Source organism: Branchiostoma floridae, chromosome 15 (genome assembly GCF_000003815.2).
Source record: "Branchiostoma floridae strain S238N-H82 chromosome 15, Bfl_VNyyK, whole genome shotgun sequence".
NCBI classification, from domain to species: Eukaryota; Metazoa; Chordata; class Leptocardii; order Amphioxiformes; family Branchiostomatidae; genus Branchiostoma; species Branchiostoma floridae.
Window position 1 is genome coordinate 8170688 of NC_049993.1, and position 23088 is coordinate 8193775.

At 40.2% G+C, this 23088-nt stretch overlaps 2 protein-coding genes across 6 annotated transcripts in view; one reads left to right on the forward strand and one right to left on the reverse strand.

The window, feature by feature from the left end:
* Positions 1-10152, forward strand: part of LOC118431360 (phospholipid-transporting ATPase ABCA1-like) — a 50314-nt gene extending 40162 nt beyond the window's left edge. For both annotated transcript variants that reach the window (XM_035842484.1, XM_035842483.1), the window contains exons 37-47: positions 116-263; positions 569-692; positions 2203-2332; positions 2808-2928; positions 3854-3922; positions 4312-4418; positions 4968-5109; positions 5553-5687; positions 6172-6368; positions 6820-7063; positions 7662-10152. In XM_035842484.1, coding sequence (XP_035698377.1) covers positions 116-263; positions 569-692; positions 2203-2332; positions 2808-2928; positions 3854-3922; positions 4312-4418; positions 4968-5109; positions 5553-5687; positions 6172-6368; positions 6820-7063; positions 7662-7850 — 1606 coding nt within the window. In that variant the 3' untranslated portion in view covers positions 7851-10152. The remainder of the gene's footprint in view (positions 1-115; positions 264-568; positions 693-2202; positions 2333-2807; positions 2929-3853; positions 3923-4311; positions 4419-4967; positions 5110-5552; positions 5688-6171; positions 6369-6819; positions 7064-7661) is intronic.
* A 9751-nt stretch (positions 10153-19903) lies between these two features.
* LOC118431410 (hemicentin-2-like) overlaps positions 19904-23088 on the reverse strand; it is a 50217-nt gene continuing 47032 nt past the window's right edge. For 3 of the 4 annotated variants that reach the window (XM_035842622.1, XM_035842621.1, XM_035842623.1), the window contains 6 exons: positions 22859-22994; positions 22382-22563; positions 21696-21953; positions 21195-21401; positions 20861-20941; positions 19904-20607 (listed from right to left, as the gene is read on the reverse strand). In XM_035842622.1, coding sequence (XP_035698515.1) covers positions 20889-20941; positions 21195-21401; positions 21696-21953; positions 22382-22563; positions 22859-22994 — 836 coding nt within the window. In that variant the 3' untranslated portion in view covers positions 19904-20607; positions 20861-20888. The remainder of the gene's footprint in view (positions 20608-20860; positions 20942-21194; positions 21402-21695; positions 21954-22381; positions 22564-22858; positions 22995-23088) is intronic. The other variant, XM_035842624.1, reaches the window with a different exon arrangement.

Below are 23088 nucleotides of genomic sequence, written 5' to 3' on the forward strand. Positions count from 1 at the left end.
AACTGGGTGATTCTATGAATTCCTTGTACTTTTTGAAAGATGTATTAAATACAGTTTACTAGTATAACCCATAGAATTTCTCTTTAAAAATTTCACTATTCCTCCTCCCTTACAGCTGGGCGGTGACCCCTCTGATGTACCCAGCTGCATATGTGTTTGATGTCTCCAGTACTGCCTACGTGGTGCTGACCAGTATCAACCTCTTCATCGGCATCAACGGCACTGTTGCCACCTTCATCCTGGAGCTGTTTGAGGATGACCAGGTAAGAGAACTTCCAAAAGTTTGTACAATGTTGTTGTGCTGCTCTACTGACAGCATTGTATTAATTTGTAGTGGGATGTTAAAAGTGGTACAAAAGTATCGTTTAAAAGAACAGTAGAGAGGCCTACAGTGTAAAATTGTTGTACCATGTTGCGATAAAAACTGTTTACCACCATCAGAGCATTTTGTTTACAGACTTATTTTTTTTCTTTTGATAAGTACTGAATTATATGACATACTAACTTGCTGTAACAGCAGCTACAGCACTAAAAGAGTGTCATCTCGCCCCCTCCCCCCTTACTGCAGGAGATCATCACCATCAATAACTACCTGCGGCAGGTGTTCCTCATCTTCCCGCACTTCTGTCTGGGGCGGGGTCTCATGGACATGGCCAGGAACCAGCTGTATGCTGATGCCTTCTCACGATTCGGTAAGCATCATAATTACCTCCATGAAATGTCATGGAGGTTATATTTTACCCTGTGTTTGTCTGTGTGTCTGTGTGTCTGTCTGTCTGTCTGTGTGTAAACAAAATAACTCAAGAACGGCTTGGTGGATTGGTTTCATACTTGCTGTGTTGGTAGGGTGTGATGAAAGCTGAAAATGATTAGATTTTGGTCCCCCTAGCGGCTTCCCTTGGTACTGCATCGCAACTTCCGGGTTCGCTATCTCGTGTTCTGAGCAAGCTATGGTCACGATTTTGAAGTTTTAGATAGCTCTTGTGCTCAGAAATACGTGACATAAGTTTGGGCCCCCTAGCGTCTAGTTTTGGGAAAGCAGGGGCATTTTTGTCAAAAACTTCTGAAGACGATAACTCAAGAAGGGAACAACGGATTTTCATCATTTTTGGTATGTAGGTACCTTAGACAATGTTTTACAAGATAAGATACTAATTATGCAAAACAGGAGTACATTTGCATAAATAATGAGAATATTCTACCATAGCATTTTTTTCAATGTATCTCTTGTTCCAGACATGCTATGGTCTTGATATTTTGGTGGTAGATAGCTTTTGGTGTCATGAAAAAGTGGAGAAAGTTTCAGCCCCCTAACATTTAATTGTGGAACTGCATGGGTGTTTTTGTCAAGACACTCCAAAGAGGATAACTGCAGAAAGAAACGATGGATTGCCTGCATTTCGGGCGTGCGGGTAGCTTAGGCAAAGATGTTCATAATGATATACATGTTATGCAAATGAGGACTTAATTTGCATAATTAATGAGGAAATTGTATAGTTCCATTGTTTTCAATAACTGGACTTCAATACATGTAACACATGTTAATTACGATAGGTGGAATATAAGCAGATACCAAATATGGTAATGAGGAACTTATTTGCATAATTTATGTAAAAATTGCAAAACCGCTTTATGATTTATAATGGGAATTTTATAACTGTGACATGTGTACGTTAGTCAATGATGAACAACACCATGCATAAATTATGTTAATGTGTTAGTCAATTGCATGAAAGTTACGAAAGCTCTAAATTTTCATGGAGGTATGAGGTCGCCGAACTCTAGTTATCCTTTTTATTGTATGCCATTCTGTACCTTTGATTCTTGAGAAAGACGAATAAAGTCAAGCCGGTCAAATACCGTCTCTGAGCTGTCATTTTCCCAAAGCTACGAATTATTTGGTATGTTGTTTTCCTTTAAGTTTATGTAGTAAAATTTAACCTAGTATTAGGTCCAGTATCTCTACTCTAGCTAATTTCCACACATCAAAAGAAGCTTATAGCAGCAGTGCTTCTAACCTTTCCATTTCTTTTCTGGAGTTAGAATTACAGTCACTAGGAATCCACCTGCAGAAGACAAGGAAACATATTCTATATTCAGCCTGGGTCTTTCTTTCAAGTGGTCATACGGATAGGACAATTGAGACATAATGGAGAGATTTTTGTTTCAGGCTGTTGAACATTTTTTTGTCGTGTATTCCAGGTGAGAACACGTTTAAGAACCCGTTTGCCTGGGACCTGGTGGGCAGGAACCTGTTCTCGATGGTGATGCAGGGGATCATCTTCTTTGCCTTTACTCTACTGGTGGAGTACAGGTTCTTCATCAAGCCAAGGTGGGTGAAGTAGTCATGGTTTATTACAGGCTAGAAGGGTAGTGGAGTGTGTTGGTGTGTTTGTGTACAAAATGTGAATGTTTGAGTTTTGTGTGTTTGCTTCTATGTGTGGATGTACTATGTGTCTACTTGTATATATTACCTAAGGGTAACACGTCGAGCAGTCTTTTTCTTTTATCATTGTTTGTCTCCAGGCAGGGCCTTTTTCATATGCTCCTTATTAGAGTTAGAGACTTGTGACATTTCCAACTGTTTTTTTCTAGTTGGATGTACTTGTATTGAATTTTTCTGCCAGTTCATTCTAGTGACACTGAAGACGAGTGATGGATGTTACTCTAACATGAAGAAGTCAATCTCCAATTTTTATCCAGTTGTAGAGATTGAATTGTGTTTTTATATTATAATGATTGTTGTATCTTTATTGACCCTATGCATCATTGGTACTTAAAAACTGGTTTGGTTTGTGCACGTCCAGGAAAGTGGACAGTGATGCCCCTGCCCTGGAGGATGAGGATGAGGATGTGGCTGAGGAAAGGGAGAGAGTGATCAGGGGAGATACTCAGGGGGACCTGCTGGTGCTGGAGGAGCTCACCAAAGTAAGTACAGTCAAACCTGCCCGAGCGACCACCTCTTCTCAGCGACCACCTGGCCATTTCGACCGCTTTTTCTCGGTCCCGATTTATTTTCCCATTTACGTAAGCATTAAGCGACCTTTTCTCAACGACCACCTGGCCAACGCGGCCGCGACCGGCTCAAATTGCGACCTATAACGACCGCATCATTTTCAAGATTGAGGTTTTCATCGATTTTTGATGATAATTAGCGCGATTTTGTGCCGAAATCGGCCAGGTTGCGTCGGATTTTGGGGTTAAATTTACAGTTTACAGTGTGCGTGTTGTATTTGACATTAAAGACCTCGCTTCTTTGCGTGCGTGTAGTGTGCTTGCTATTTGCCATTAAACACAACGGCAACCATCTATACTTTGCATCGGGCATGTTTTGAGTCGATACTCTTCTCAGCGACCACTTGTCCAAATCGACCGCTTTTTTCCGGTCCCCCGGGTGGTCGTCTTGGGCAGGTTTGACTGTACATGTACATGAAAATTGTGCAGTCTCACCTGAGTGACTGAAAAGAGTATTGTGACCAACCATTAGGGACTTGAAGAAAATGGACATGGTAGGCAGGTGCCATGGCTTCTGCAGACAGGATTCTTAATGCTTGAGTCAATCGTTGAGCGACCACGAAAAAGTGGCTGCAATGGCCAGGTGGTCCATATGCAGAGGTAGCCACTAGTATAGGTTTAACTGTAAGAACCTAAGACATTGCTGTTTATCACTTTAAGATATTATTAAGTTCTACCATGTTTTAGGCCTTTGAAAATACATGATGACCTTCTATGCCACAGGGTTTCTACTTTTCTGCAGTAGTGATCAATGGCCTTTGAATTTATTTTGGGTCTCTAATCTTTTAAATCCAATATTTTGTGCTAAATAAAATGTGATATTCCCTGCCTTTGTCAGGTGTACCAGTCCCGTGGCAGGAAGAACCGTGCAGTGGACAGGATCTCTGTGGCAGTGCCGGCAGGAGAGGTGGGGATTTTGTTATTATGCAATTGGTGCCATTCCTACGGACATAAGTCCCTGTCCTTGGTGCTGAATGCCATCTACATGTTTACTGACTCTAGTGTCTGACCCATAGTGCTAAATGTCAATCATGCTGACACTAGTGTCTATCTGGTGCAGAATGCCATCCACAACTACAAAACAACTTAGGGTCAGTTGTTTGAGTTGTAGTCAACAGCCCTTACTTTTTACTTCATTCTCTTTTTCTACAAGGTTAACAAGTCAAGATTGAGATGTACATTTCACCTGTCCTCATGCCTGTATTCTATCATTGTTTACAACAGTTATCAAGCATGGAAATCAAACCTAGCTGTGTAGTTGTAGTAACCAAATCCTTGAATGTCCCTGTTTCCTAGTGTTTTGGTCTGTTGGGAGTGAACGGTGCAGGGAAGACCACGACCTTCAAGATGCTGACAGGAGACTCCTCTGTGACGAGTGGGCAAGCCTGGCTCAACTCCTACAGGTGGGTTGTACTGATATAAACATGTGATGTCTTTAGAGTTGCTGGTCATGACGATGGCGACATGTACTCTATACACCCCTGCGATCTGCAGGGATCCCCAGTTATTTCCATCTGGCTGTAGGTTGCATAGTCCAGTGGTTATAACCCTGCCTTTAGAACAAGAGGCCATTAGTTCAAATCCTGGCTCTTCTAACTCACATGACTTGTTCGCAACTTGAAAGACTGTAGACATTGTTCATTGTGCTAAAAAAAGAGCTAAAGGTGAATTTTGCGGAACAAGGAACCTGTAAATATTGTACATAGTGTCTGTCATGAACAAGTGGAAAAGTAGCTCTTCAGTGAGCTAAACTGGGTCAATATCGCTATCACTATTGTTAGCATTCCAAGTTGGTGGGCCAGTACGTTTCCCACTTCAGTGTTGCATGGATTCTTTGAAGTCAATGCACAATCATGTACTTTGATTCATCTACCTGTAGTATAGGAGCCTTAACTTTTCAGTAATGATAACCAGTCAAAATGTTACATCGATCCTGCTTTTCTCCCTCCCAGTATCCTGTCCGAGATGCGTGACGTGCACCAGTCCATGGGGTACTGCCCACAGTTCGATGCCCTGGACCCCCTGATGACAGCCAGGGAACACCTGCAGTTCTACGCCAAACTGAGAGGGGTCCCCAAATCTGAGATTGACAGGGTCAGTAGCCACAGATGCTTAACTTAGTCCTCAAGATTTTGATGTTCTTATATAGTTCTTATACATTGTGTATCAATTTTAGATTGATAGTCATCAATGATTTTAGTAATGCGTAACTATACAGTATACAGTAAGTTTGAGAATTAATAAGCTGTGTTTTAGTGAAAGATTTTAGAAAGACGGGCACCCATAGTATAGCTACGTAGCAAAGCTCAACAGTTATTACAATGTACTTAGCCCTCAGTCTTTCAGTGTTAAAAGTTTCAAATGTCACTTATTTTTAAATCAGTATTTTTCTGAAGGCTTATTGTGTTTATATTTTTGTATCTTTATGGACGGGTCACAGTCTAGAGTTGTGGCATTTCCTACCTAACGGTAAACTGAAACTGAACAATGAAAATTGAATAGAATTATTAATTTTAGGATGTAAATTTTTTGCACAGGTTGCTCGCTGGGGAGTGCGGACCCTGGGTCTGTCCCAGTACTCTGACAAGTGTGCTGGAACTTTCAGTGGAGGCAACAAGAGGAAGCTATCCACAGCCATCTCTCTCATCGGGAACCCTCCTGTAGTTTTCCTGGTCAGTACTCAATCAGTAACAGACTCTTAGCCAACAGTTGTTTTTGAAACTGCATACATTTTGTATGACTGTTTATAAGTAGGATATCTGGAGAAATGGTTCAAGATTGACATACATTGCAGATGTACTGTTAATGTCTCAAGAAAGAGTGTCAAGAAAAATCTGCAGCTTAATGTAGGTTAGCACAAAGCATTTTGACAGAGTTAGTTTTAACAGCTACACTTCATTCTTTTTAGCTTACATGTACAATTCGTACACGATTCTTCTCAGGACTTGGATCTTTGACTCATGACAGTGTTGTATTGAACATTTTGTCTCAACATTGCTGATACTGGATGCCACAATAGTCCCCAACCCTCAGGCATGATAATTGGACTAGGTAAAGGAAAACTTAAGGTAAAGGTTTCTCAAGAAGGTACATATATAAGGCTACTAAAAATTTCACAATACCGTTAGATAAAACTTTCCCTCTTGTGTCCCCTAGGATGAGCCGACCACCGGTATGGACCCGGGAGCTCGGCGGTTCCTGTGGCAGTGCATCACCCGGCTGGTGAAGGAGGGGCGCTCGGTGGTGCTCACCTCCCACAGCATGGAGGAGTGTGAGGCGCTGTGCAACAGGATGGCCATCATGGTCAACGGCAGGTTCAAGTGTCTGGGCAGCGTCCAGCACCTCAAGAGCAGGTATAGCTTTTACTTTTCTCCTAGCTTTCTCAGAATTTGTTGGAAATTGCAGTGACACATCCTCTTCATGAATTCTAGATACATGCACTGACACATCCTCATCATGAATTCTACATACATGGTTGAACTTTCAAGGGTAGAATTATTTCAGCCAGGATTGCCTAATGACAAGTAACCAGCAGGCTGATTTGAGCTTTTATGAATAAACAAAGGCTCTAACAAACAAGCAGAAATATTGAAAACAAAATTTTTGTTAGAAAAAAAGAACAAGGGCTGCTTTATGACCTAGAGTGTATTCCTTCAATAATTGAATATTCCACTCCCTCCAAAATTTGAAAGAAATAATTTCAATACTTTTTTTCACTGCCCTCTCTCCTTCCTTTAACATGTTACAAATCAGAAAACATTTTGTGTGTACATCTGTGAACAGTATTACAATTCCTTTCTCCAGGTTTGGTGATGGCTACACTGTCATGATCAAGGTAGGAGGAGACCTGCCCAGCGTTCAGCCTGCCTGTGACTTCATGGCAGCGACCTTCAGTGGGGCAGTCCTGAAGGAGAAGCACCACAACATGCTGCAGTACCAACTGCCCTCCCAGTGGACCTCGCTGGCACAGCTGTTTGGGGAGCTGGACAGGAAGCGACAGGAGCTGAACATTGAAGACTATTCAGTCAGCCAGACTACACTGGATCAGGTATGGCTTTCCTTTGCTATATCTGTTGAAATCACATGTATCTTTTGATATTCAGCCTGCTAAGTTATATTATGTAGCAGCCAATTTGTGTTGATTACTGGGTTAGGCAGTTGGGAGAATTCACGCTTAAGATATGTGTCAGGCAATGTTAGTGTGTGATATTCTCTCAATTTTTTTATAAACAAGTCTCTTAATCTTCCTTTCAGTACATGTACTTTTAGGTTACTACATAAAAATGTAATCTGAGAAATACTGAAACATTGCTTTACATGGAATACAAATACATTCAGTTCTCGAAAGACAATGAAGTCTTTGAAATCCATTTGACTTTTTATGACAAATGCCATGATTTTTGGTTTGTGTAATCATTTGTTTTTCACACAAAACATGTCAACATTTTAAAGACCACAGGAATCAAATTTCAAAATAGAATCTTCTATGCAATTCCTACTAAAAGTACTGTCAAAATGCATAAAAACAAGCTGGTTTTGTAAATGACAAAAATATTGTTTCTACACCAGGCATGTATAGTGTTTCCTTCATGCATTTTATTACTTAACCAATCATGTGTATTTTATCTCAATCAATTGTGTTCCAGGTCTTCATCAACTTTGCCAAGCTGCAGACAGACGGAATCGATGACATCGTCATTCCTGAAATGGCGGATCTGATCAAGGAACCTCAGAATGGGAGCGCCCCTTATGGCATGTACTTCTCAGACATCCGCTCCAGTAGTGAGATGGCATTGTTTACAGACACGGCTTCTGTCAGTTCCGTTGAGGCATAGTGTCGGAAATTCAGCTGAAATAGGATATAGGAGAATTCTTTTCCAAAACCAGTTTATACTTGCTTGGCTTTCATTTTGATGTCTCTCAGACAACTTCCTCAGAACTTCTAAATGGAGTTCTGCTTCTCGCTGCTATATGTAGGTGGCGCTTTTGCGGCTAGAACACAATCGTGTACATACTGGTTGTGGAAAAGAATTCTCCTATATTCTACCTTGATTCTACTAACCTGATGAAATTATTGTTGGAAGTTCAGCCAACAGAAATCCTCAGTATGACAGCGAAAATAGAGCTAAAATCATGTGATGATCTGTTGAAGTACAGCCAAGATAACTTTGTTTATATATGTAAGTCTAAGGTTGTTGCCATTTTAGTCTCTGGAACGTGATGAATTTATCAAGTAATTACAAGTGCAAAGTAATGATTTGTCAACACAGGGTTTATGTGAATGGGACAGAGTGTATGTAGTCCGATGTTTTTACATGTAAATGTACAGTTTTGTGCTAAAATTGCAGTAAATTTGAATTTCACGTTCAAGAAGATAATGTTCGAGATAAATTGACACTGACAACATACATTTTACTTTTTTAGAACTCATATTAAGAGTTTAATTTTTGAATATGCATATGCAGTTCGTACCCTTTGAATCACCCTTTTAAGAGTATTGGTTAGTCTTGTGTTGCTTAGTGTTAGATACTCTTACAGTATCAAATGGAATTTGCATTTAGTAGTATTGTTACAAGGCTAGTGTACCTCATCTTTTAAGTTTTATGTGGCAGAGGTAGATGAGTCGGAGAAATTGCGCACAACACAAAATGCAGTGGCAATGCAAAGATAGTGAACAGCGGGGTGCAGCAGTGCAAAAATATGCACAAATGTTAACAAGAAAGGTATTTTGTTTTTCTCAGACTTTGTTTTATTTTTAAACAGGTCTTCTATTATGAGTTATGTTAAATTGAACAGAATAACAAGATTATAAGCACTGTCATTGTTTGCAGTGGATGTTCCATTTTCAAGTCAGGGCTGTCTCCAGCTTAAAATTTTTTTTCCGCCCTACTCATTGTTTGTGAGCTTATGTTGCTGATTTACCAGGCAGAATATGTCATTTTAAGCTTAAAAAAGTACATTTTCAACAGTTTTAAGTCATTTTTGGGATGGATAGAGTATTATTTTCTATCCCAACAAGGAAATTGGAACAAGAAGGATGGGTCCTGTAGACAGCTCTGCTTGTAACAGATCATGATTCTCTATGTCTGGTGCAATGATGTTCAGACTAGCGCGCATAGCTGGAGTATGAAGTGACAGACTTGTACCAGAACACTTTTAATTGTACTTGTCTTTAGCATGCACATTAACATTAACATTGTTTCAATCCGAAAAGATTGATGAAATACATTCCTTTTAAAGATGAAATTTATATTCTTAAGGCATGAAGTTAAGATTGAATGTATATGTTGGAAGAAACTAGATGTACTGTATGGTAGCTGTTTCAATATGGCATGGTTATATATTATGCAGTAACATCTTTATGAGATTGCAAGCAAAATGTAAACCATTGCATGTATTTATAATAGACCCTAGTGGATTGTTCTTTATCCCTTGAATGTATATATTGTTGGAATGAAAATTGGTATTTTAAAAATAGTGCTAGTGCTTATGCACTGTTACATCTCTACAAGATTGCAAATTACTTTTTACAATTTATAGTACCCATAGAAGGGACACTTGTAAATGATAAACTACATTTGTACAGTTGTGATCATATTCTGAATAAGATGCTGCTACATCTAACTGAATATTCACATTGTTTGAAGAAATTAACCTATTTTTGTGAGTGCAGTGATGACAGAAAGCTATGCAAATGGTTATTGTTGCTTGAGAAAGTATCTATATGAAGGGTGGTATTCAAAAGTTGATGGAATGATGGAAACAGTATCACATCTGTGTGGAGAGTTTACGGCATTTTATCCTTAATGATTTATGCACATTTACTTAATATAATATTGTGAAAGAACTTTTACTTTTATGCACTTGTTTTTGTGTTTTCATCTCCAAAAATTGTCAATCAGGTATTGACTCATAAACAAGTTTTTGAACTTGCACAACTTGTTTTGTCTTGTTATGAAGAGATTGTAATTTAAAACATGCAGTACTGTACTAGTCTAATGTATACGTGTATATTATATTTGTTTCGCTGCTTTTCAGCATATTTACAATATGCAGTGCACCTTTTAAAAGCTATTTTGTAATTGGCATGTGTGTTACAATTCGTGGGGACATAATAAACAAGGGAAACAGCTACAGTGTTGGTTGTACATGTTGTCTTTTACTCAAGCTAAGATTCGTCCTTGTATTCTATTCATTAGACAGTGCCTATCTTTCGGAAAACAAACTGACACTTTGCACGGTTCAAAAGAGACGCCTAGCGGCTCGTCGAAGTGATGCAGTATCGCAACAGTTTCGTATAGTCATTAATCCGTCTGTTTCCAGTTGTGTATCTGCTTTCCAACGATCGCTACATTGATGAAAATGTTATGACGCAGCTACATACCCGATCTTTCACTATATAAGTCAGTTTTAACGCTTGTTTCAAGCCTTATATTGGTGAGAAACTCGTCGAACCCTCGCGCATCATTGGCACGGTTCAAAAGAGACCCTCTACGGCTGACTGAGGTACTGCACCCTAAATTCTTTGCAAACGCGTTCATTCACACCCGTTGTAGTGCTGCGAAGTGGTGAAAATAATCACATAACCCATGGCGGTATAAATCCTCGCACAATCTAAAACACACCACAAATTCCTCTTTTACTGTACAGAGAAGGTTTCCTTGCTTTTTAGATCGACAATCGGTTATACTGTGCGGTATAGTGGTAATTTGGATAACCAGGAGCAGCAGTTGACCTTTTCCAAGCCACCAAGCGACCAGGGGTTGAGTAAGGTTAAAGTTCAAATTTATTGTGACCTGATTATCCTCCTATATTCTCAGGGCGCAGTATAACCGATTGTCGATCTAAAAACCTAATGGACTTTTCTGCAATCAATAACTCATTTCTTTACCTCTAGAGAAGAGCTTTGTATGTTGTATATAGTCTGTGTGATTTCTGTCAACTGGACTGCTTAAAACCGCGTGAATAAGCGTGTTTGCTTGGAGCTCCGGTTAAATATTGCAATATGCTACTTGTTCCTGGTTATCGTGCTCATCAAGGAGTTTGCATAAATAACCATGTTGAAACCCGAATATTCATTAGTAAGACAGAAGTGTGCAAACTTCTTTCACAAGTCACAGTAAGCACTGTCCAACTCGTGGTTTTAAACACGTCCTAGGATAGTTTCTGTTCATCGATTTCACACATATGTTTCTGCCATCGACACTTAAGAAGTACCGAACTATCCATTTATTCATGCTTCACTCATTGTTTCACTATTAGTTATAAAAAGTCCACTACAGCTGCATACTTCCAAGAAATACCCTTGAGCCATCATGAGTCAATTTCACCTTCTTCAATAAACGCAAGGCTATGAAAATATGAACATGTCTTACATTTCAGGGGTTTTACACCAATAAAACCTTACCCCACGGCGAACAAGCATATATTGCACCTTTAGGTAATCCACACACCTTACAGTTCGCAGTATTTTGGGAAAATTGGAACTCAGACAAACAGACTTTGTCTTGTCATACAACAGTCTTAATCTGATATAATTTCGATATGAATGATTGCCTGTGATCCCATGGTCGTTATTAATGATGTTCTTCACGTATAGACACACCCCCACAGCAGTTTAATCACCCCCAATACAATACATGAACGTGAACGTGACATTGTAATGATGAATCAAAACGTAAGACGACGTAAACACAGATTCTTCAGGGGAATTACGCCCTTTCTTAAGCAGTTTTCTTTTATATCACACTAAATCCCTTAATAGTTTGAATCTATTTTTGCAGTAGATCTAAGTATATTATTCCTGTTCAGGCTAAGATCGGATTGCATTGTGTGTGTCTGTGCGTGCTTGTGTGTGTCTGTAATTCCAGATATTTGTGGTTAAAAATCAGTAAGCCGATTGAACCTTAAGATGATATACTAGTATTTGATATAGCTCGGTACACAGTCAAAAACGATTTTTCTCGTACTGCAGAACTTTCGGTTTTGTACGTTTTTTTTCTCTCGACATGCTATGGTCTTGAATTTTTGTGACGGATAGATTTTTTATGTAGGGAAGAAGTGGTGTGTGTTTCGGCCTCTAGTATCTTGCTCTAGGTTAGTTTGTTGCATCTCGACAGTTAAATAGACTAGTTCAATATTCTGTAAAAGAAAACGCTACCCAGCCTCCCATAGCCAATACACGGTGCTCGTCGATCACATTAAGCCAACAAAATCCTCCAACAATATTCAGGGGATGTTTGCGTCTTAGTTTTGATACCGCAATCTTCTATAAAAACGCATTAAACGGTGTTGAAGTTTTACGTTTTACGGTTGCTATCGTTGTTATATTGCAGATAACGGGTGTTTTACGTCTGCTGCCTCAGTCCTCCTGAATTCAGACGGGTATTTCTGAGCTCATAACTTGCTATCGCCTGTGATAGGATCACGAATGTCTATCATATCGCATCGTGTTCAGCACGTTTTCTGATCATTAGTTACATTCTTAAAACTAGAGGCTGCGGATTTGAAAACATAAACAAAATACACCAACATGCCTAGATATTATCGAAATCAAATGCAAATAGGCAACAAATGCAAACAAATAAATTAACGATCTGATACCAACGTAATTCACAACATCAGATAAAGTTTTAATTAGCGGTAACATTTCTTCTCATCTACTCATTGTTTTCGACCATACATTAAAATACGAAGGTCATAGAAATAATCAAAACAAAGAACACTGTATAACAAACAATAAATCCTTGATCATTAATTTTTCGTCAAGAGGTACTTTGTCTTGTTTCAGAAGATGATGTACCAGTAAAGATTTCAGAAAAAAAAAGAAGCGTCCCCATGCGCCCGGGGTTATATTGCACCATTAGGGAATCTACACACACTAAAACACCTGGAATCCGGATCTATTGAGGCAAACAGACGAGACGGAAAAGCCGCTGCCTTTTTCTAACGTCTCCTTGCCTCATAGGATTGAAGTTTGGATATGACAGCCCTTCAGAACATGGAAATTTACAGAAACTGTAAGCCCGACTTTCTCCATTTGTAAGATACAAAGGGAGCATATAACTTATTATTCTAATACCCAATCATTTTGTGTGTGAAATGCCTTGAATATTGTTGCTCTTGATTCTATATTGTTGCATTTTTGAAATCAAATAGAACTAAAACGCATCAAAAAGTTTCACCCCTTTGCGAGCCTTTCACCATTTCCCCATTCCCGAAAAGAGCGAAATTTGACAATTTGACGGTCGTCTTTGCCATTTTTCTGGTCGCGGCCGGGAGCGGTACTGCAGATTGGGCTCTCATAGGGTATAAACTGTTGGCCCTCAAAACGTGAAAATCTATCAAACATTATGCTTAAAGCCAGTGAACACTTTATCACACAGGTCCAGACGTCTTCACAAACATTTAGAATAACATTCAAGACTTTTAAAAACACAATTTGTCTTTTAAAAAGGCCGATTGTTAGGCGTCAATATTATAGAGTGGCCTCTCGTTAAAGCGCCGCCTACATAGTATACTACATAATAACATACACATCACATCACTTTTGCACAATATAAACAGCTTATTTGGATATTATTTGCTTTTCATAGACGACTTTAGCTTTGTCCTCATCTCTCCATCTGCGTATATAATCATCAGGACAAAATGACGATATATATGAATTGATATATGATGATTGTAGATGTGATAAACACAAACACTTGTGAACTATTAGAGTTGCTGAATTGACACCAAGGCTAGGGATCGGAGTGGAGGAGACTAAGGGGTGTCTGTTTATAAGATGGAGGGACAGTTTAGTGAAACACCGGTACCTGGGCCCCTCACGGCGAAGAATGGCAAGACAAAGAAAAAACTGGATACGGAGTTAGACAGGGGAGGGGTTCCTTCTGATAATAAGCTATGACAGCCTAGCATATAGGTGAAATGCGCTGATATTGTACATGCAGTAAGAGATCATTTGAAGCTTGAATATCTTTATCCTCATCAACTTCAGAGAGTAAGAATTTGGAAGTAAGGAAACATTTTGTGTGTGATCAACTAAGGGGTCATGATTTATCTGTGCATTATAATTTGTGTTAATTACAAGTTAAAACAGGAGATGTTTTATGCACAGGCTGACATATTCCGACGTCAGGACAATTATTTTTTAATCATTTCAAAGGTCACTTTCATTAAAATGTCGTAGCAAGTAACGGTTTTTTAAGCCTATGATCTTCTCTGGGCCCTCTCTATTTCTAATTTTCCCCACTTTGTGATGTTTTATATGTCAGAACTTAAAACGCACTGGAGACGACGGTGGCTTAGAAATTAGTCTTCTTCATCCGCGTGGGTCTGACTTAACTATTTCAAAGTGTTTCTCTCGCTTGCTGTTGCATGGATAGTGGCAGCGCTATCGGTCAAAATGTGATTCATACCCCAAAAGAGACAATTAGGCGAATCTCTCACCACAAATTGCCGCGAGCAATGAGAAGCCTGTCTCACGAAATGTCGCCTTATCGTCCTTTATGCGCATCTACTGCCCTTAAATGCTTCTTAAATGCTCTTCTACGCTGTAAGAGAAGACTATAGGTGACAGTAATACCGAGTGATAGAAGCAACTAACGGTTAGGGCACAATTATAAGAAAAAAACACCCAATTTTCCCTGCGGCTGTATCTTACGTGTACGCCACTTATTGGACTTTTCTTGTACGGAAAGGTGCTGCTTCTCTAAGTAAGGCCCATTTCAGAGATAAGGGGCCACGCGTAGCTGTGAGGGTTGGAGGCACAGGCCCGCGCTATCTACAGCAGACGTGCGGCAATTTTAGACTACTGATAAGAGTTGGAAGGAGAGGGAAGATGTGGAAGACTTTCCCTCCAGGCAGACACATATAAAACACTCTCTTCTGACACGATGTTGGAATTGTTTCTCTGTGAAGGCGATGTTTCAACCGACGCCAGACTTCCCGGTGCCAGCCGAGTCACTTCATTCTTTCCGAGTAGATTAAAGAAATCATCACTTGCGGCACCTTTTATTCAAGATGACATATGGTACTTCCACATTTCACAGCGACCCTGTCACGATTTCGTTTCCTCATAGATAGAGGCAGCAGCATATGACGAGTCAACGATGTCGTTAGATATAGTTTTTGTGAGACTTATTTTGGAATGACGGTATCTGATAAATGGGAGTTATATCTTAACCGTTACTAAACATGTCATTAACTTATCCATAAATGTGCCCGAATACATATGGCATGGCGGGGATGTATATCAGCTTTACGGGCTACTTGATAGCAAGATTGCAAATTCTCTACTAGATCAAGGATCGATGCGAAGAATATATTTAAATAAGGGTACTATGGCAACGGCAAACAACACAGCAAATATATTTCCCTCCCTGCTGTTTATCAGGTTTGTTATTTCCTGCCCTTAAGGCCATTTAGATAACCTCTCCATTGCAGGCGATCGGCTATTATTATCGAGCAGGCGCGCCGCACGGTAATCCTCCACATCGAGTTAAAGGTAGGAGTTATAGGAGGTCTAATCAACCCCGCCGGCAACGTTTGCGCCTTCGTCAAATTTCGACTTAAGACTGCACAACCAAAAACCTTCCGCTAACCATGTGTACGTGTTGTGCAGTGTAAGGAGTTAGAGGGGCTTAGTGGCATCGATGGAAAATTGTTTGGGTTAGCTGACAAGGGGTCTAGTCAAGGGTTCGTTGATCGCATTCCTTGATGTTATGTCCTCGAGAAAGGCACTTAACACGACTTTCCTCTGTCCAGCCAGGTGTAAATTGGCATCTGAGTCGGCTGGGCAGTTAGAATGGTGGAAAGAGCAAACACAGTGAATTTGCAGCCCAAATTCTGGGATTTCCATATTTTTATGGCCGCTGAACTGCAAGCATGATTCATAGGATCTGACAAGCAACAGTTGGTTCTGAACGGACACAGCAAAATTGTAGAATAAGTACCACAGTAGTGTTACTCGGGATATAAAATCAGTGAATGAAATGGTACCAAAGACAAGGGAAGGAACTCATGGTGAGCAAGTCAGAAAGTTTTTATAACTTCATGAAGCCTTCTACATTGCCACAGTATACTTTGCGATTATATCTTAGTTACAACTAAAACAATCACTACATGTTATAGAGATTGTTCTAAGCCACACTAATGTGGAAATGGATTATTATTACAGGTTCATCATAATATGTCTGAATGATGATTAATTGTTGATTAAGCTATAGATTTACTCCAAAAGCAGTGTTTTAACAGGGAACTGTGATTCTTTATGGACTCATTTAGATAAGTTGAAATAGTGGTGAGTAATCCGAGCACTTCTTAGGCCTACGTCCCATTTTCTACCCGGGGCCCGGCCAGGCTGTTTGCAGAAACGACAGATTAAAGTTTATGCCAATAAATATGCACAAGGAATGCTGTTGAATCATCTTTAGTCCGCTATGTGTTTTTGTTGTCTTTTATATCGTAGTTTAGAATTTGGAAATGTGACGTTATCCTAACCAGGGCTGTAGAGTGGGTACATCCGGGTGTTTCGCGTCCTTGGTGAAGGATGTCGCAGGTGTGTAGTAGCGGAAGTGTTTTGCTATCGCCGCGGCCCATCCGCCAGTTCGTTTATCTTCCTGTGGGTCTTAGGAGATGAAGTGCTGGCTGTGAAGCATCGCGGATGCTGAAGTAATGTAGATCTTGGAGGATTTGGTAGGCGCCAGGTTCTCCAGCATCTTATAAGAAGCATCGTTTGTACAGAGCGAGCAAAGGAGGCTCAAGAGAGGCTATTAAAAGACATCGCATCGGCGGGTATTCGTTATAATGAGGTGTTAGAAACTTTCACAAGGACATCCATTTTGCCCTCAAAGTTTAGACACAGTCAGCTTTCCGTTCTACAACTAGGCATGGTTGATTTAACGGCACACACGAGGAAACATGAGCTATCTGCACTCAACAATCACCATAGTGTGTCCATCACACGACGGATAAACACGGCAGTTCCACCGCATAACCCCCAGAAACTTTGTGAGAAAGTCCCATCTACTAAATGTCATAAGATCCACCCATAGCTTGCCGACTTGTGCTGTTTACAATTCCAAAACAAGCAAAAACACACGGACACAAACAAACGGTACGGGAAGCATAAAATTTTGTTTGTATGAGATCATCATAAACATCCCCAGAAATTCCTGATTGTCAGTTTCTCTATATATCGAAAGAAATCTTTGCATCTATTTCGACTCTTGCTATGCTTGATGATACATATTCTATGATTTATTGAATGAATTCCATCTTTTTTAGCACGTAACAAGCAGCGCAAAACTTGTAACTCTTCGTGAAAGTTTAACATCTATTATTCATAGGAAAGATAATGGAGAAGGATTCTCTATAGATTTTGCTCCTTGATATATTTTCCTTGTAAGAGAGACCGAAAGGAATAATCCTCCATAAAAGATGCTTTTCAGATACTGAATCTAGTCTAATGATTCTTTTTATGTCTTTGAATACTTGATAAATGGTTCGGTGGCAACAATGCTGACAACATCGTACTTGTGGCTCACAATTTGCTATATGTAATTATGTCTATATCCACATAACTTCAAAAGCGATAAAGTGACCAGTAGTTTGTGGACTTGGAACACAAAGAAACGAAGGGCAGACTTTTATGGCACGACCAGAAGTCGTTTACATGACAAATGTAGGTAAGAAATTGTCTATATGTTTGCACCTTTCATGGTAATAAACTCCGCATCGTGAATCCTTTGTCCTCTTGAGCGCTGGGCAAACGCATGGAATGATCAATACCCGATGATGGAAATATTGCCCAACATGCACATTATAATAGGATTCTAGAGGTGTGTGGAAGCTTTGGTATTGACCGCCCACCCCAGGAGACTGAACTGTGCGAATATACTCAAGAAAGCAATCTGCATCTTAAGCAGGTCATTGCCGTGAGTGTTTTCAAACCGGTTACAGGAAATTAACGTGTCCCGGTTTAAAGCAGAACTCCCCTGCTGCGGCCTCTGGGGGTAGCAACACCGCACGCTGCTTGTTAAATGATGAATGTGAACATGATGAAGCCACATGCATGTCCCAAAGGTAAAGGAACTAAGATACAGCTTGGAGATTTTGTCCTTGATAAAATACGATATATCATGATGATAGCATGATGTGTATGGCTGCAAGTGCCATTCATCAATGTTATTAAACTGAAAACTACGAAAAAAACGATACCACACAGATGCTACGATAAGAACGAAAGCTTCCCTGATGAACTTTTTTCCGTTCTTTCTTATATACGTTCCGTCTTGTTTTGTTGAAAATGGTGATAGTACACGCATGTTTTAATCTCTAACAGCAGTCTTTTGATACATTTCTCTGTTTGATGGTCCCATTAAGGATGGGTGATAATTTACACCATACTGTGGAATTGGGAAACGTTATCTAATAGGCTAATATGTCCACGCAAATTAATGACTAGTGAACTGGCAACTAGGCAACACACGGCTTTATTTTCGTAAAGTCTACGTCTTCAAATCTTGGTTTTCAGACTATCAAGTTGTTTCTTCCCATGTAAAGACAGGAAACGTTTCAACAATGTCCTCTTTATTCATCAAGATTCTTATGACAACCACTACGCAACATATTCAAACATATCGTATACTTACTACAAATGGCTATCTATTGAATGAGCGAAGAGCTCACCCCGTAATACGAGATGGTACAAGACTGATAGATCATTTTTCTTCAACGGTTTACCACAGATACTGGAGACCTGGTGATCTTATGTTGTAAAGTCACTACAACCAAGCAAGAATATTGGTGCACGATCGCAAAAAGCACTAGCTGAACGTACGATTACAAATAATACTGACGCGTAACCAGACGCTGTGAAACGGGATTGTGACGTAAAAACGTCGACACGTCGGTGCACAACACGATATTGCACAATTTGTACATGCGCATACATTGTTTGTCTCTTGCAAAAATAATTGCATTTCCGATTGAGAGCTAACAAAAGTTATATCCTCTTCCACATTTTCTCCTAGACGAAACATATCCTAATTTCATTGCGATACTTGCGTTGAAATATGCGTGGAAATACGTTCCAAAATGGACAACAAAACGAACACTGTGCAACTTCTGTGCAAATATGAAAAAAAAAACTTAGTTGAGAGAACCGTTAGTCAAGACATGATTTCTTCTTCACATGCATGTTGGTACAGGTCTTAAGTTTTCTTCAAAGATACATGTACTTGCATTACGCGAAGTGACTAGGTCTTAACTCTCAAAAAGGGTGTCTCAATAGGTACGTTTACTAAAGACTTCAGACTGTTTTTTAACCAAAGACCCCTTAAACGTATTACAAGCAAATGCGGTAGACATGCGACTAGTACGTCGAGATCTGTGGAAGACGTCTTTTGTATCAACAGAGGTAAATTAATCGCCCCAAATAATGATATTATTGCTTATCAACATTGTAAATCGTACCTGAATCCCAAAATGTCACCGTTGCTTATCGCAATTATTATACTCTAGAACCCACGCTAAGTCCGTATTTTCATAACCATGGAGGCTTCACTCGCGTTTCTTTATGATAGTGGTCAAAATTTTCATTTTTTTGTATGTGGAATCTCGCAGCAGAATAGGAACTGGATCTTCAAACATCGAATGTACATCGAGTGTATATCACAATGAAAATATCAATTATACATCTCTATAACCATATAGGTATAGCCCGGAAATACTCCGTCATGTACATACATGTCAATTAGAAAAGAATGCAATTGGTTCGTACAACGCTCTGTTCCTAATGTTGTAAAAGGTATACCTGTTGCCACATTCACCCACGATTTTTTAGATTATAGCCGCATAGTTTTGCTGGCATTGATACATGTACCTTGCACATATAAGGGGTTTGATACATGCCTGAATCCGTAGACCTTGAATACTGTATCAAACTGGGCAAGCATTTGTTCCTGAATAAGATGTCTGCTGCTTACACCAGAATAATCACTTTCCCAGAAGAGCAATTAGTTACTGTACGGACGAATGCAACGGACGCTAGCACTTGGACCTCCAGTACACACGGCTTGCCAATGTCATGACGCATCACAATTGTGCCTCCCTCACTCATGACGTCACACGTATTGTCCTTTCTGTTAACCAATGAAGAAGGTTGCCTGGTGTCTACCTCCGTCTTCAGAATGTGACGAGGATCATCCGAACCTGTAGCTATCGAGATCTGTATGGCCCAGGACGACAAGGTTCCAATTGTACTTCTACTCTGACCCAACACATATCAGTCAAGCTTTGTCCACTCAAATACGGCGGGCTTTCAGGTGTTGAGATCGCCATAGATGGTCTCTATCCTTCAGAAAATCCTGTTTGCCACATTCATGGACCTAATCAGGTCCCGTCTTTAACGGAAGCACGCAGCCGCGGCCGTCCCCAGTATCCACAGTCTCCCCGGCACGTCAGCCTGGCGTCCGCTCTGGTCTAAATGTCGTACGTTTCTCCGGAGGCACGATTCCAGGAAGGCACCATCGTTGGGGCATGCGCAGAATGCTTTGAGCTGTGTTTGAGTCTCTGCTGGCAGAATGCCTGCAATACAGTCTTGCGTTATGAATACTATCATAAACATCAATCCACAGCTTCTCGAATTATGCTGTGTAGCAAATAGACAAACGACAACAATAACATAACCTTCTTGGCGAAAATTGATAACGACGAGAAGTATATAAGGTGTATACATTTGACCGATGAGGTTCTAAAGAGAATATTATTTGACTTCAATAACGATAGATTCTCAGTTTGAATTGCATAACAAAAAAGATGATAAACGGAAACACATTACCTGAAGTATGTACATCTTATCAAGCTCTTCAGGACGTGACTGTCCGTTTGTCAGAAATCAAATTTGTCTCGCTTGATGCAGCTGTAAAAAAGAAAGACAGCATATTTTCACACAATAGTATTTAACGTACTATAAAGTTGACTTCCTGCTGGCATAAAGTCTTTTATTTTTTCTAGATCTAAAATGTACTTCGAGAAATTTTGTTCACGTTTTTACACGTGGTTATACTAGTAGAAGCCTCTAACCAAGCAATGGGTGCGTAAAGATCAAAGTTCTTGCAAATCCATCAATTTTTACTCTGTCAGAATCAATTTTAAGACTATTCATCACTTACAGAGTTTCTTCTGACTGGACGATTTGGATAGCGTCAGCATTTCCACACATGCTGCCGGGAAGGCGCCCAGCTTGCCTCTGTGGTAGCCGTACCACCAACCCGAGTTGTCTGTTCTGAGCACCTCCACGATGTCGTTCACCTGGAGGGTCAGGAAGCCACACTGGTCAGACTCGTACGGTGTGGACACTTTGGCGAATCTTCTCTCCGCTGAAATAGAAGTATTTGTGAAATTAGAAAATACTAAAAGTAAGTTGAAAAAGGTTAAAACTTTGAGACAAAACTTTAACTTAAGTTATTGCAAAATAGTTTCCTCAGGATGGTAAGCTATTTACAAGTTGCAGCGGTATGTTGGTGTCGTGGCCCACACATGAATACATACATAAATATCAATTGGTACAAAATACAATCATTGAATACAATTTAAAATTACTAATACATCTATAAATAAATGTGACGATCCGTACCACAGTAGTGAAGGCTAAGCCAACAACATTCATTCACCTGCAGGTGTTCCTTTGTCGCTGGACGTTCTGTGCGGTCTCACGTCAGGTTTGTCCCCGTTGACCCTGCCGTTGTGCGTGGCCGTCGCCATGTTGTTCATCTGCACGTCGGAGTGCCTCCGACTCGACGTCTTCCCCCGTCTGCACAGCAGGAAGGCCAGGAGCAGCAGGACCACCAGCAGGCAGATAGCCGCGGCCACGCTGCCGGCTATCACCAGGATAGTGTACAGCTTACTGCCGGACATGAGACCCAGGCCTACTAACGGTACCATACAGACATCAGGAAATGTAAACATTTTGAAATAACTTTTTTCTATGCAAAATGTGCAGTAACCTCAATGTAGCAAAGTATCCACCAATATATCTACTATGTAAACATAACAAAGCTGCAACAAAATGAAATTCTTGAAAATTCGTAAGTTTTTCTTGAAAATTCGTAATTTGATCCGATTGTGTACAAGAATTTTCTTGGTGTTGAAGATGAGTAAAATAATTCTACATAAGACAATTTGGTGATATCCTTGATACAAGTACAACGATCACATTGAAGAATTTTTGAAGGTACGACGGCCTCACCTAAAATGTATGTTTCTAATTGTTTTATAAAAAGTAGATTCTGAACGACAACCTAAAATGTCTGCTATGTCAATATGTATTAAGAGCAAAGCATAATCTCTTGCAAAGTACCGTCTGTTTTTGACTCCAGCTTGGTGACGGCGTTTACCACCGACAGGGACACCAGGACCGACTCGTGGTGCGGCTTCCCCACGCCGTTAGCCGCCACACAGGTGTACTCCCCGCTGCCGTTAGCCTGGGACCGCGCCATCTTCAGCGTCCGGCTGCCGGTGTAAACCGTCTGCACGATGGATCTGAGGTGGACCAGATATCATAATACTTGTAGCAATATATCCTTTACTACGATACCCTTTAGCCCTATATTAATGGTCCAAACAATAATACATGCAAACACACATGCACAAAACATGTAGGATTCTTTAGAAAATAAAAATAAAACTGTTTTCATCTGTTTCTATGATTCCAGTTGTCTTTGGCATCTACCGCATGCAAAGTGAATAGGTACCCCCCCCCCCACTCCCCAAGTAGAATGGAAATAAATACAAGTGACGAGGATGAATAAAGAGATTTTAGTTCACTGTCCCTAACCTTAGTGGGTCTGGATCTCCAGTTCTTAGCCAGCTCAGACTTGGAACGGGGTTTCCTTCGGCAAGACATCTTAGGATGACGTCTTCACCTTGAAGAACGACGTTGGCCTCAGAGATGTTGATGATTTTTGCCGGATCTAGACAGAGGATACGTTCCTTTAGATGGGGAACTTGAAATACGTCACTTACTTGTCTTAAAAGGTATTGGTGTTATCTGTGTCATTGTCATGC